Genomic DNA, 13,824 nt, shown 5'->3' on the forward strand with positions numbered 1-13,824 from the left:
GCAAGCAGGGCAAGGCGCATCGTGATGGAGCAATTCGTGTGAGGATCGACAAGACCCTGCTTATGCCCGCCATGTTACACCGGCACTTTACCCAATTGAGTTTCCCATCACAGGTGAGGGATCGGGTTGGCTTCATGACTGCAACGCGAGGGCGGACGAAGAGCCACGCCAAGCCAGCCAAGACCTGTATAGTCCTTTGCATGGGCGAGTATAGCTCCCGGTAACTTGGGTAGTTTGGAACTGCCCATGCCCAGCCCTAAATCCAAGAACTGGTCATCTTTGCCACAAGATACTGTTTCTGTATTTCTCAACTCGACTGTTCACGGAGCAATTGCCCATGGAATCCGAGCACGACCTAGTTGATGTCTGAACACGGCGCAGAGTGGACTCTGGATCCCCACGAGAGGCAGACAGACGCCTGATCCTGCTCGCAGCTGACTTATCCATCGGCTTGCATGGTCGCAATTGCCTCGTCATCGTGCCTCCGTGAACTACGAGTACACGCAGGCAGGCAGGAAGGTGCCTGGCAATCTAGGGTGTGTTATGAACCATGGTCGCTCGAGACGGCTGGACGGACGGACAGCTAAAGCGGCCGAGGTCGAGTTCAAGCTATGGTGCAGATTCAGTGGAGACGTTCACACGCCACGCTTCCACTAGTGCTGCCGGGGGGAGAACGGGTTGGGGGCCTGGCGGAGGTGAAGCCATTCCAAGGGCGAGAGAAGTCATATATGCAATCAAGCACAGGATTGTGGGCCGCCAAGGAAACTGCCTAATGAAGTACCTGGGTACCCAGCTACGTTAACTCGTCTGTCACGTGGCCGCGCCCTCGAGTTCGCGTTGAGTGGTGCGCCAATTGGTCCCGTCCCAGACGCGACTTGGGGCTTGGCTGGCGTGAAAACAATTCGTCCCTTGCCGCCCGCATGATTGCCTACCTAGTAGGACTGGGAACTGCTCATCCATAGCACTTCCATACCAGTCACGAGCTCTCCTGCCCAGGCAACGGCAGAGGTGGACGAGAAACAGCGGATCCACGTCGGTCGGTCGGTCGGTCGCTATTCGCTCTTGTTATATCGTCGCATCTACACGGTCGTCGAGCACCGCCGATGCTTCTGTTGGTCGCCCATCTCACCCAGCAGCAGCGGCAGCAGTAGCAGCACCAGCCCACGACATTCCATCCCGGCCTCAAACCCAGCCATGGCGTACCAGGACGACGCGGGCGGGCAATTGTTCAGCTCGTGCGTTTTTACCTTTGTCCCGAGTCGAGACTTGCAGGACACTCTTATTGACGAGGTACTTGCGCGCGCATTGCTTGCTCTACTCTACTCTACCCTACTCTATTCTATCCCACTCCCACTCCCACTCCCACTCCAACCTGTAGTATATCCCTCTACCAGAAGCTGACGCGCTTTCTTCCGCCCAGCTCTCCAAGAATGTCGTCAACTTCGGCGGCCAGGTCGTCGAGCAGAAACGCGACAAGTCCCTGTCCCTCGAGAAGGTCACCCATATCATCGCCAACACCATCGACTTCCCACAGTACGGCGACGCGTCGGCCATGATGATTCCCGTCGTCAAGTCCTCGTGGGTATCCGCCTCCCTCACCCGGAACAAGCAGGCCCAGATACGGCCCTACTCCCCAGACCCCCGCCTATTCTTCAGCGAGGTCGTTCTCTCCGTCGCCGACGTCCCGCCAACCGACAAGGAGTCCATCATCGGCGCCACCATGGCCATGGGCGGCGTGGACTCGGAAAACATCACCAAGCTCGTCACCCACATCTGCGCCTTGTCTTTGGACCACCCAAAGTGCCAGATAGCCCTCGAGAAGAAGCTCAAGGCCAAGATCGTCTTGCCACACTGGTAGGCACAGCATCCCACCCCCGACTGTGCATTGAGGTAGCGCGCTGACATAGCTGCAGGTTCGACGACTGCTTCCGACTAGGAAAGAGGATCGACGAAGGCCCGTACCTTCTGCCAGACGCCGAGATATTGCGTGCGCGCCCCGAGGATGATGTGCCAGTGCCTGCAAGCCAACACCTGGAGGGTGCGACCTCGGCCCGCCCGCAGTATCTTCCAACCCCGGCCGACTCCATGACAGGCGTGCGTCCCACGCTGACCGTCTTTGATCACAAGAAAGTCATGCTGTCCTGGGACCTGTCCATCACGGCACGCCTGAGGGAAATTGTGCAAGACCTCATCCAGGACGGCGGCGGCCAGCTGACCGAATCCGTCGACGACTGCGATTTCTTCATCTGTCAATACCGCGATGGAGATCAATACATTCGCGCCTGCCATGCGGGCAAGAACGTCGGGAACCTTTCGTGGCTGTACCACCTGATCACCCAGAACGAGTGGACATCCCCCATGCGCCGTCTGTTGCACTACCCTGTACCCAGGGATGGGATCCCCGGGTTCAAGGACCAGAAGATCACCGTCTCCAACTACGGCGGTGAGGCCCGGATTTACCTCGAGAACTTGATCACCGCCGCCGGTGCCACCTACACCAAGACAATGAAGGCGGACAACACCCATCTTATCACGGCGAGAGACAACAGCGAGAAGTGCGAGGCCGCCCGGGACTGGAACATCCACATGGTCAATCACCTCTGGATCGAGGAGAGTTATGCCAAGTGCGAAATGCAGAGTCTGACAGTTTCAAAATACACCCACTTTCCAGCAAGGACAAATCTTGGCGAGGTTATAGGCCAGACCTTCTTTGACGAGTCTAAGCTTCGCAACATGTACTACCCGGGCGGCCCAGAGAAGCTCACGCCGGCCGCGTCAAGGAAGCGCAAGATGCTCGACATGGCAAACGAGAACGCCTACTCGGACGGTCCGGCCGAGGGTGTAGCAATCGGCCGCCAGGCGCGCAAGGACTTTGATGTGATGAAGGATACGGATGCCGACTACGCCACAAAGACTACGGAAGAGTTTGGAGTACCGGCGCCCGCAAAACGACGAGCCACCCAGGTCGCAACTCCGGCGCGAGGCCGCCACGTGCGCTCCGGGAAAGAGAACGAGACACCATCGACGGTGTCGACCGGGAGCCGCAGCGCCAAGGATAAGGCACAGAAACGCTTATCGGATCTGGCACCTGACATTGCTCTATACGAGAAGGAGAAGAAGCGGGGAGCCAAGGACGGCCCGGGGCTATGGGGTGGGAAGCGCGCTGCCGACCACATCGATCGGGAAAACCTGAACCGCCGGAGTGCGTCCAGCCCAGCCGACGAAGACGACGACGAAGGGGCGGCCAAAAAGCGGGCGGCCAAGAAGGCACGACCAACCTTGCCTGAGATTGAAATGAGAGTGGTTCTCACAGGGTTCAAGAGATGGGTAAACGACAAGTACAAGGAGGATGCCGACCGGGTAAGTGCCTGCATGGACGGGTCTTGTCGTCGTCGGAGCGACCTGCTAATCATTCTCTACAGAAAAAGTTGCGAGACCTCGGCATCGCCGTGGTGACGGACGGCCAGCCATGCGATTTCTTGGTGGCGCCTCATGTAGTACGCACTGTCAAGTTTCTTCGCAATCTGTCCAAGGGTGCTACAGTGCTGTCATCGGATTGGATCGAGAAATGCCTGGACTCGGGCAAGGTTCCACCACCAGAAGACTACCTCCTCCATGATAAGGCCAACGAGAAGAAGTTTGATTTCAAGCTCCAGAACTCGGTGGACCGGGCAGCCAAGAACAAGGGCAGGTTGCTGTGGAACGTGCCCATCTACTGTACATCGTGTATAAAGAATGGCACCGACAGCTACAAGGCCATTGCCGACGCCAACGGAGCTATTTTCCTGGTGTACGCAGCAAGGAGCGGGACAACGATCAAGCCAACCAAGCCGGAGGAGGATGAGGGTGCCCCGGAACCAGTATACCTCCTCAGCACCGCCAGCCCGGAAGAGAAGAAGTTGTGGCCACGGTTTGAGGCCATGGCGCGCCAGGGTAACATGGAGCCCAGGGTGGTTGCATCGGACTGGTTGCTTGATGTCGTAATGAAGCAGCAAGTGAGCTTCGACAAGAAATACCTGGTGACGAATTTCTTCAGCTAGACTAGCTAGCATCACTTGCCGAGCCTGCCGGTCTTTGCCATTTAGTCGAGCGTGGAGCGTGGCGTTAGGTGGTATGTCGGTGTGCCCTCGTAGAGCAGCAGCCGGGCTGAAGGGGGCGTCATGTGGTCCTTGTTGAGCGTAGCATAGCATGACTTTGCGATTAGCTTTGCACTGATTAAATCCATTACCGATCCCTTCTTTGCACGCATGCATGAGATCAGAAGAACTTGACACCCCGTTGGTCCTCCTGTCCGAATACCTGCGCCTTGCCTCGCTTGACGAGGACCTGCAGCGCCTTTTGTAACAGGTCCGGGTCCAGGCCATGGAACTCTATACCTTCCGATTAGCACCGGCACCGTAAGGCTTACCACGAAAATCCCCCAGGGAAGTAATAGTAGGGGCCCGTGAAACAACTTACCCGTGCCCAACGTCGTCTCGCCCTCGGTCAGCTCGTACAGCGTCAGCACGGCGTTCTTCTGGCCCGTGGCGTCGACCCAGCCCTCGAGCTCGCGCGCCCACTCCTCGGGCGTCTTCCAGTACACCCAGACGACATCGCCGCCTCCGTCGCCCGCACCGTCACCGCCGCCGCTACCGCCGCTGCCGCCGGACACCCACTCGGCGCGGCCCTCGCGGCGCATGAACTCGAGGACCTCGCGGGCGTCGGCCAGGCCCAGGCGGCGGCCCAGGGCGCGGTTGTGGAACAGCTCCTCGGTGGCGCCGCTGCTGCTGCCGCTGAGCGACAGCCGGAACAGCCGGTGGTGCGCGCAGTAGGCCAGGATCAGCGACGACCACTTCTCCAGCTGGCTGTGGCGCGTCGTGCTGTTGACCTGCCGCGTGAAGAAGGGCGGGAAGTGGTACTCGCGCGGGAACTCGAAGGCCGGCTTGCCTGTGGCGGTCGTCGTCGCTGTTACGGTCGCGGTCGCGGAGGGCGTCGCCATTTTTGTTCCGTGTGCTGCGTCTTCCCGAGTGCGGACAGGTAGAGGTCGGGTGGGCGGGGAGCGAGAAACGGGAGGGAGCGAGGCCAGAGCGGACGCCCCTTGCAGGTCGCAGATCGTGAGTGAGTGAGCGGGAGGGAACGAGTGAGTGAGGCACGGTCGCGGTTCCGTCAGGTAAGGTTGCGACTGGCATACAACATGCCTTCGTAAAGTGGGAATAAAGCTGGCGGCTCGTGGCATTTGCAACCTTGGAGCCACTACTGCGACTTATGATGCCCGATCTACATGTGCCATAGTGGGGGGGATCCCAGCTGCGGGGCGGACGCCAGTTAGACTACAGTGGGGACCTTCACTAAAGGGGCCAACCAGTACGTAGCTCCAGTTGGGGCCGCGGGGTCACATCAATGGCAGAGGGGGGAACTCCCGCGTATAGTTCCCCTGCGGCTGACAGATTCAACAGCCTAGGTTAGGCACATACATAGACTTGCCTAGAGTATATGCATGTCTGACCTGACTCAACGCTGCGCACAACATACACACGGTAGGCTTTCCAGTAGGAAACTCACGACATGTGACGATGCGCTTCTTGGCGACAGGTGCAGCTCGGCTTTTGGCGATGACGAACACATCGCCTCGCCTCGTCAGCAAAGCTTCTCACCTCCGTTGCAGATTGCCGTCCAACCTGGACACAAACCATGTTAGGGCCCAGGACCGCCTGCGTATAACAGCTTGCTTGCTTGCTTTTTGTTCGACACTCGGCTAGTTGCTGCAGGTTCAGCATACCAAGATATACGCGTCTCGCATCCCATCTACTGTGTGTGATGGTTTCACTTAGAGAGTCTAGCAGCTTACTCAGGCACTGTCTCAATCCATTATGCCCGTGTAGTCTTTTCCCGCATGGAATAGAAATATCTTCCCTGTCCCTAGAAACCCGTCTATTCTGATTTGTACGGAACTTCTAGAAGAGTACCTCCCCCTCCGGCATCCTTCCCCATTGCGGGATACCTGAGGCCATGGCAGCGGCAGCATCCTCATCATCCTACAAGGCGCGCCCCGTCTTCAACGAGACGTACGATGGGTTCCGCCCGGCCTCAACCAGCAGCTTCCCGCGGTTTCCGGACCTGCCAGCGGAGCTGCGCCTCAAGGTGTGGGAGGCGGCGCTGCAGCGAAGCCGTATCATCACGATCCGGGCCTGGGCGGGCTGGCGGCCGAGCTGGGAGAAGCAACCGGAGCGGTACTCGACCCGCAACGAGCTGGGCCACGTCGTGAGCGGCAACATGTACTCGCTGTACGCCGACAGCCTGCCGCGGCCGGCCCTGCTGCGCGTCAACCGCGAATCTCGTGACGCCGCCCTGGTCTTCTACCGCGTGCGCCTGCCCTTCTTCCGCGAGGACCAGCACGGCAGTGGCGGCCTGCTGCGCGAGCCCGAGGCCGCCCGGGTCTGGCCGCTGTACCTCAACCCGGAGCACGACTTCCTCGACACGGACGTGGCCGACGTCCAGCACCTGGTCGACCTGCTGCACGACGTCAAGGCCTTCGACCCGCGCGGCGCCGGCGCGCTGAACCTGATGCTGTACTACCGCGAGGCGCGGCCCGTGACGTACGTGCTCAACAAGCTGACGACGGCGGCGCGCGAGTCGCTGGCGGCGACGCTGGCCGGGCTGCGCAGCCTGTGGCTCAAGCTGCCCGTCGACCACCGCATCATGCCGGCGTGCGGGCGGGCGCGGCCGTGGGGCTACTTCAACCACTCGCTGCCGATCAAGGCGGACGCGAGCGGGTTCGAGCGGCTGGCGCGCGACCCGCGGCCCATCGACGGCGACCTGGCCCACGTGCCGTGCCCGCCCAGCCCGGCCGCGCACCTGCGCCGCTGGGCCCGCCTCGAGGCGTACCTGGGCATCGCGCGCCGCGACCCGCTCGACGTGCGCTTCGTCGTCGCGGCCGACCTGGCCTGCCACAGCCGCCGCGAGATCGACCGCCGCCTGCAGCGCGCCCTGCTGCGCCACGAGGACATGTTCGTCAGCGGCGAGGTGACGTCCGAGGACGAGGCGTGCTCGCTCGAGGACCGCGACGTGCTGGTGCGCCGGCGCCGCGCCAAGCGCAACATCAAGACGTGGAAGGACTTTGTGGACAAGCCGAGGGCGGGCGGCGCTGGGGACGGCGACGGCAGCGACGGCAGCGACGGCGGGGATCAGCGGGAGGAGGAAGACATACCCACCGTGTTTGGGTTCTGGCTGTTCCCGAGCTCCATCTTCGATCGCACCTCGGCTGCGGAGGGCCCGCCCGTTCAGTACCAGACAGCAAGAGGGTTCGGCCACACGGAAGAGTATACCATCGCGGACCTGTCAGCCCAGCGCCCGGAGCTTTGTGTTCTCGATCTGGTCTAATTGTAAACCTTTAGGAACTGTGAATAATAGTCGGTTGTGATTAGCTTTGCCGGCGCCGTCGTGTTCTTGGATGCCAACGCAAAATGCATGCTATAAATATGCTGACCGGGCTTGACAAGTTAGAACAGCAGGAGGAGAGGAACATGTGTTGGGGGAGTAAATGGTAGGTGAGCACAGATTCGGGCTGCAACTCGTTGCCAGTGAACAGTATGAGACGGCACTCCATAGCACTTTTCCACGCAGGGGCGAAATAAGAGGGCGAGGGTAGACTCACAAACAGCAGTGGCCAGAACTCCCGCCTTTTTTTCATGCATTGAACGGTTGAAAGATGTATCATTCGATCCCCAAAGCGCAAAAACCTAACCATAGACAAACAGCGGTATCAATATCTACATCCACCCAGCCCTCATCAATTCGTGTGCAAACTCATGCAGTAAGGTATCGTATCGTAGCCAGAAACGACCAAACAAGGATCCAAACTCCAATATACCCAAAGCCTGATATCCACAAGCGCTAATGCCTTATTCACAAGGATGAATGTAAAAAACGAAGCTTCCTTATACTTCTGGACGTGTCCGAGCTCAGAGCTCTTCGTCCTCATCCTCTTCCTGGGGCACCTCCTCAGGGACTAGCTCCTTCTCGAGCTCGTCGGCGACAAAGCTTTCGTAGTCCTCGAGGTTCTTTTGGATGTGCACCTTGAACTTGATGACGTCGTTGAGCATGCGCTCGATCTCCGTGTGTAGCTCTTCACGCAGAGCGTTGGCCTTGAGAGTCAATTGCTCGTATCTGTAACGGCGTTAGTAGCTGGTGCAGTAATCCAGGACTGAATACCTACTCAATATTTGTGTTCATCTCTCGTTGCTCAAGTAGCTGCACGCTCTCGGTAAGCTGAGCTCGCATCTTGGCAAGTTCCTTTTCCATCTTTTCGATCTGGGCATCGCTTGCGTGCTTCTGCGTGGTTGTAACCTCCTTGGTCTTTTCGTACTCGTCCTCTGCGGCGCGGACACGGTGGCGAAGTGCCTCGACCTCGTTCTTCTTGTCCTCGATGGTCTCCTTGATACCATCGAGCAGCTCATGGTCCTTCAGCATGGCGTCCATGGCCGAGGCGCGGCGCTCGCTAACCTCCTTGCGTAGCTGTGCGAACTGGTTCTTAACCTGCCCGCGCAGGTCGAGGTTGAGGATATGCGCTGGCTGGTAGCCCGTCACCGAGTCCGCCAGTAGACGCTCGGTGCCGGCTGACGAGGTGCCGTAAGAGCCGCCTCTCATGACCGAGCCCGTAAAATCTGATTCGTTCACCGTAACAGACAGCTCGTAGTGCACGCCCTTGGCGTTCTCGGCGCTTGCTGGGATCAGGAGGTTTTGGTAGGCCATGGTGTTGTACTTGTCGACTAAGCGTTCGAGTTCGTCCAACCTCCGGCTTGCCTCGATCTCCTTTTCAGCCACCTTCTTCTTCACGTCCTCCAGACGCTGTGCGGCCGACTCGATCCCGCGTTGCAGTCGTTCACGCTCCGAGGTCATGCGGTCAATATCCGACATGCCTATACCCTGACTGTCGACTTCGTTCTGCAGGCCACGGCGCTCGTCGTCCGCCTCCTTGAGTTCCTCCATCAATTTGTCATACTCTTCTTGGAGGACGGTAATCCTGCTCTCGTACTTTTCTGAGCGTTGCTGGGCGAGCATGTTGTACTCTTCGAATTTGACCTTGTCCTCCTCCATGATCTTGAAGTGGTCGTCCAGCACTCGTGGGTCCGGAGTCGACTTTTCGAGGTCCTCGATCTCCTGTTGCAGCCTTGCGTTTTCGGCCTCTAGCATCTCAAGCTCGGATTGATACTTCGAGTTTGATCGCTCAAATGCGCTGGCCATGTCCTCAATGTGCGGTGCCAATGCCCTCTCGGCGTCTTCGTCACCGGCGTCCTCACCCATGTCTAACCAGTCGCGATAAGCCTTGCTGAGGAAATCGAAGATGATGTGGTCGCCGGAGATATCGATGCCAGCCTCTATGCAGGCATCGTCGTATCTGTTATTTGTGTATCCCTCCAGCATCTGCGCCAGTTGCATCATCCAGTGCAGGAGTCCGAGAAAGGTGCTCCAATTCTGGCCGCCGACAGCTGCGATCTGAGATTTCGTGATGCCCCTCTCAAAGGGATACCGTAGTTGCTTCAATATGGGCGGAACCTCCTGGTCGATGCTCTTCAGAAAACGGTAGCTGGGGTCTATCCGGTGATAGAGCCACTGGAACATGTAGTTGAAGTCCTTCTGCGTGGGCGACTTGAGGATGTTTTGCGATAGGTTGTGCTTCATCTCCATCTCGAAGTTGTGCTGGACCAGATAATCGAGGAGCTCCTGGCCGATGCGAGCCTGGAAGGAACGGTCTCTCAGGGGCCGGGGGTCGCGCGGGACGCCCGCGGCTTGTGGTGCCTGCTGGAAGAAACTCTGGTGGCTCATAGGACCGTTGTTGGAAGGGCGCGACCGGTATATGCTGCTCCTCCGCTGGTCTCCCTCGGAGGCGCGGGTGGGCAGACCCCCAGGCGCGTAGCTCTTGAGGGCCGAGTGCGGGTTGATGGAGGCGCGCTTGACGGAGGACATGCCGGCATCTGCCAAGTTGCCGCCGGAGGAGGAGCGGGAGAATATGGGCTGGGAGGGGCGGCTCATGGCGAGGGACTGCCTAGATCCCGACAAGGAGCGCACATGGTTGCCGCCGAAGCCGCTGGCAGAGTTGGATCTCTTCATGGCCGAGGCGGGCTGGGGTAGGTTTGAGTTCGAGTTCGAGTTGATGCCTCCAAGGGTCTGCGCAGCGGGTGGGAAGGTCAGTTCTTGTTTCTGTCGCCATCGAAACGGAGTCGAGATAGGGATTGGGCGACGGCGGGCGGGCGGGCGTGAGGGCACGCAGCCCAACCGATGCCGTGATGCTACTGACCTCTCGCGGCCTTCGGACGCTCCAAAGACCAGTTTCCTGCGACATAATGCAGAGCAACGGTCTGCTGCGTGGCACTTCAAGTGTGCGCGACAACCGGCGATGCAGTGTCTGCACAGCGCTGGTTCGCTAGGGCGGTTGGTGGCTGTTCGACTCGGGGTGCAGTGCTCCAAAAAGTTGGGATGCGATGCGATGCGATGCGAGGCGAAAGATAGCGCACGAAGATGGTCCCTCCTTTAGATTTGACGTGGTGTTGCCCTGGCCGTAAGTAAACAAACCCGACCGGGCTGCTGATTGGCTGTTGAGGGCTGTCCGCCCCATGGCCTGTCATGCAGCCCTTCAGTGTGCCCAGGTGGTGGGGTCTGGCGCCCAAGATGCCCGTGGGGCCCAGGCTTGCCAGGCTAATGTCCGCCGTAGCTGCCGCTGGTACGTACATACCTGTCCCATGTCAACGAACGGATTGACGATTTTGGCGGCTCACAGCTGCCTATTGACGACTCCATGTGAGCATCATCTTCAACAACATCTGGTTTGCTGATTACGGTTTCGCTTCCACCCTGAACACAATCCAAGCACACTTCAATCAGGGTCTGAACATTGCACACTTGGTGCCAAGCCTGTCGATTTTCTCTTGCTCCCCCCTTGCATCCTTTGTTTGCCTCCCACACCATGCTCCTACCACTGGATAAACTCTATAAGAGATGCCACCAAAGATCCTCGTTCTTGCAGGAGCCCCAGATAACAAGACCTTGAACTGGGAGTCGACAGATCTCTTGGGCGCCTTCTTGGAGCCGCTGGCACGGTTCGCTGGTATATACGAGCCTCCCCCTTCGCTCACAGCCGACGCTGTAGACGACTCAGCTCTTGATACGGCAGTCTGGAGGTCTATCCCACTGGAGAGGACCAAACTGAGAACGGGATTCTCTCAACTTCACGAGTTTGAAGGCCAGTACCAAGGCAACCACGACTTCTTCAGCACTGCCGACACACAAAACACAGACGCTGGGAGCCAGTCTGTGCGAGATGATTTTTACGAACACTCATTGCGCGTTCACGACATACCTTCCTCCCAGTTGCCGGATGAAACTGGCTCGACGGCCGTCTCTTCATTCGACACTACTTACGATGACAGTCGTGAGGATTCTTTGCAGACGACCAGCTTCTCCACCCAAGGAGACCGCACCCTGGGCATTGGCACTTCCCACTTGAGCGATCTCGAGGATCTGCCGAATGCAACCTACCTCAAGTCTATCTCTCCACAGACCATGTCAGTCAACCTGATAGTAGGACTTATTTCCGTTGCAGAGCCCAGAGCCGTCAGGACCAGGTGGGGCACTTCCAAATCTCTGGTCGAGCTCCTGGTCGGCGATGAGACAAAATCCGGCTTCAGCATCACATTCTGGTCATCTCAGGACTCCAGATCGAGTACGGACCAGACCCTCAAGAGCCTGCGACGGCAGGACATTGTCCTGCTTCGAAACGTGGCCCTCAGTGACTTTATGCAAAAGGTCCATGGCCACAGCCTGCGGAAGGACTTGACCAAGATCGACCTCCTTTACCGCCGCAAGCTAGACGAGGAGGATATAGGAGGATTTTACAGTACGAGGGATCTTGCCTCCCGCCGGCGTACGCATCCACAGCTTTTAAAGACTCGGAGAGTACGGGACTGGGTTCTGAATTTCGTGGGCGGCGGTGGGACGTCTTTGGGAAAGAGGAAAGAGAAAGGGAAAACTGTGAGGAGCTGGGAGATGCCTCCACCTGACACTCAGTGATCGAACCGTTTGGAGATCATCGTGTTCTTTTATTGCATTTTCGGGATTTCAGCTGTCACATTGATTATACGCCGGGCGTTACGTGCGTTTCTGGAAAAGGATCGCGGCAAAGAACATTGATAATACTTTGACAGTGTCAAAGTCGGGGACATTTAGAGGGCATGGCGGTGCTAGTTGTGAGATCCTGATTTGCATGTTCGCCATGAAGAGAAACTATGAAGTTCTGGATCACTGATCGTGCAAGCCGAGCTTCACTCCAACCAATGCGATGCCTTTCCACGACTGGCAAAGACCTGTTTTGGGGTCGCCACAATCCCTGTCCGGGCGGCGCATGATTGGCCACGCCCCAACACCATCAGTAATGCAGCACTGACATCACCGAATACGTCTTTTTGAAACTTGGTCGATCGTCGGCTTCATAACAGGGGTTTATACATTGATGTTTGTATACCATAATTCTACTTTATCTACTTTATCTGTCCAGTATAGGGGCGCGCCATATACAACCGCTTGCTCGGGTAAGAAACCCATATCATACGCATCCCTTATAAAGTTTCCAAGACAGTGCCATCGGCGTTCAACTTTCTAGAAGGAAGATCGGAAGATCATAGCCAAGCAAGGGCGAGAGAAAAAGGATGGGGATCCCCTACAGCAAGCAGATCAACCACGCCTTCGACCAGGTGACGCCGCTGGTCGCCGCGGGCTTCGAGGTGCTCAAGACCACCAAGAACATCGCCATCCTGCTGGCCTTCCTGCAGGTCTTCGTGGCGCTGGTGCTGGTGCTCAACTTCGCCGCCCTGATCGGCCTGCTCTTCGTGCTCAACCCGGAGACGGAGCGCGAGCGCGTCGAGATCGTCACCCCCGTCCTGCGCTGGCTCGGCGTCTGGGTCCTGCAGTACGGCAGCGTCGTCCTGGGCTTCCTCAAGGTCGCCATCGTCCTGGGTACCGGCGGCTTGGGCCTGATGGTCTGGAAGGGTGGCATCGCCGGGACGAGGGTTCCGGGTGAAGGGGGTGAAGATCAAGGGGAGGGACAGGAGGGGGGCGAAGACGGTGCCCAGGATGGGGAGGCGGGAGATGATGGCAAGAAATAGTCGTGTACGGGGGCCAGGTGTCAGGCATGATTTCCAGATGGCGTATTGTTATAGCGTATACCAAGTTTCCATATCTGATTATGTATGAGCTCGGAGAAGTTGGGGAATGGAGTTTTATGCTGAAGATTGGCCGGTAGCACAGAATCAAACCAGGAATTGTACCGGCAACAGTAGTATCAGAATTGATAGCTCTGGGAATAAGAAACAGAAGAGACCCGTGTGCATCTGTTGTCACAACCGTGGAATTGATGGCGGGCCAAATGTGTTGCAAATATCAACTGAAGCTCGTCCTTGTTGTTGTTGCATCAGTATGGTATTGACCTGAGGGTCAGGTCTTTACTCCGTACAGGCAGAAGATTGTCAACAATACAGAAATTGATCCTCGTATGTCCAGAACTATCTTAGCGAGAAGCGACTTTCCCGACAATATGAGCTTAATCAGAATAGGGGAAATGCACAACCGAGACTCCCAGGTTTATATCAGCGTTACGGTTTATTTGTGTCGCTCATCGTTTAGTGGTTTACTGCAAGTGGGTTATTGTGTTGGTATGGGGCGCCCAAGTGCTTGTCTTGACATGATCGGTCATGTTCAAGAACAAAGTCTTGATGAGCGACCTCCTTGTGCGGAGACTATGCTTAGCTTCGCTTTGCCCACATCCGGCCTCATGCATATGCACGTTGGTAACAT

The 13,824-nt window shown here is 57.7% G+C and overlaps 6 protein-coding genes across 6 annotated transcripts; 4 read left to right on the forward strand and 2 right to left on the reverse strand.

Moving 5' to 3' along the window:
- Positions 1-1,194: 1,194 nt before the first annotated feature.
- On the forward strand, positions 1,195-4,040 carry JN550_010750 (uncharacterized protein; the record flags this gene model as incomplete). Its single annotated transcript, XM_049309039.1, has 4 exons — positions 1,195-1,290; positions 1,421-1,854; positions 1,914-3,360; positions 3,423-4,040. The coding sequence occupies 4 exons, from the start codon at positions 1,195-1,197 to the stop codon at positions 4,038-4,040; spliced, it is 2,595 nt and encodes an 864-aa protein (XP_049167276.1).
- Positions 4,041-4,257: 217 nt separating this feature from the next.
- Positions 4,258-4,978, reverse strand: JN550_010751 (uncharacterized protein; the record flags this gene model as incomplete). Its single annotated transcript, XM_049309040.1, has 2 exons — positions 4,258-4,370; positions 4,459-4,978. The coding sequence occupies 2 exons, from the start codon at positions 4,976-4,978 to the stop codon at positions 4,258-4,260; spliced, it is 633 nt and encodes a 210-aa protein (XP_049167277.1).
- A 1,010-nt stretch (positions 4,979-5,988) lies between these two features.
- On the forward strand, positions 5,989-7,359 carry JN550_010752 (uncharacterized protein; the record flags this gene model as incomplete). Its single annotated transcript, XM_049309041.1, has 1 exon — positions 5,989-7,359. The coding sequence occupies one exon, from the start codon at positions 5,989-5,991 to the stop codon at positions 7,357-7,359; it is 1,371 nt and encodes a 456-aa protein (XP_049167278.1).
- A 581-nt stretch (positions 7,360-7,940) lies between these two features.
- Positions 7,941-10,089, reverse strand: JN550_010753 (uncharacterized protein; the record flags this gene model as incomplete). Its single annotated transcript, XM_049309043.1, has 2 exons — positions 7,941-8,145; positions 8,195-10,089. 2 exons carry the CDS (start codon positions 10,087-10,089, stop codon positions 7,941-7,943), a joined length of 2,100 nt encoding a protein of 699 aa, XP_049167279.1.
- Positions 10,090-10,974: 885 nt separating this feature from the next.
- JN550_010754 (uncharacterized protein) lies at positions 10,975-12,045 on the forward strand (the record flags this gene model as incomplete). Its single annotated transcript, XM_049309044.1, has 1 exon — positions 10,975-12,045. One exon carries the CDS (start codon positions 10,975-10,977, stop codon positions 12,043-12,045), a length of 1,071 nt encoding a protein of 356 aa, XP_049167280.1.
- A 635-nt stretch (positions 12,046-12,680) lies between these two features.
- JN550_010755 (uncharacterized protein) lies at positions 12,681-13,136 on the forward strand (the record flags this gene model as incomplete). The annotated part of the gene is made up of 1 exon (XM_049309045.1): positions 12,681-13,136. The coding sequence occupies one exon, from the start codon at positions 12,681-12,683 to the stop codon at positions 13,134-13,136; it is 456 nt and encodes a 151-aa protein (XP_049167281.1).
- Between the last annotated feature and the right edge of the window lie 688 nt (positions 13,137-13,824).

Source organism: Neoarthrinium moseri (genome assembly GCF_022829205.1).
Source record: "Neoarthrinium moseri strain CBS 164.80 chromosome Unknown scaffold58_Wmoseri_CBS_16480, whole genome shotgun sequence".
Lineage (NCBI taxonomy): Eukaryota > Fungi > Ascomycota > Sordariomycetes > Amphisphaeriales > Apiosporaceae > Neoarthrinium > Neoarthrinium moseri.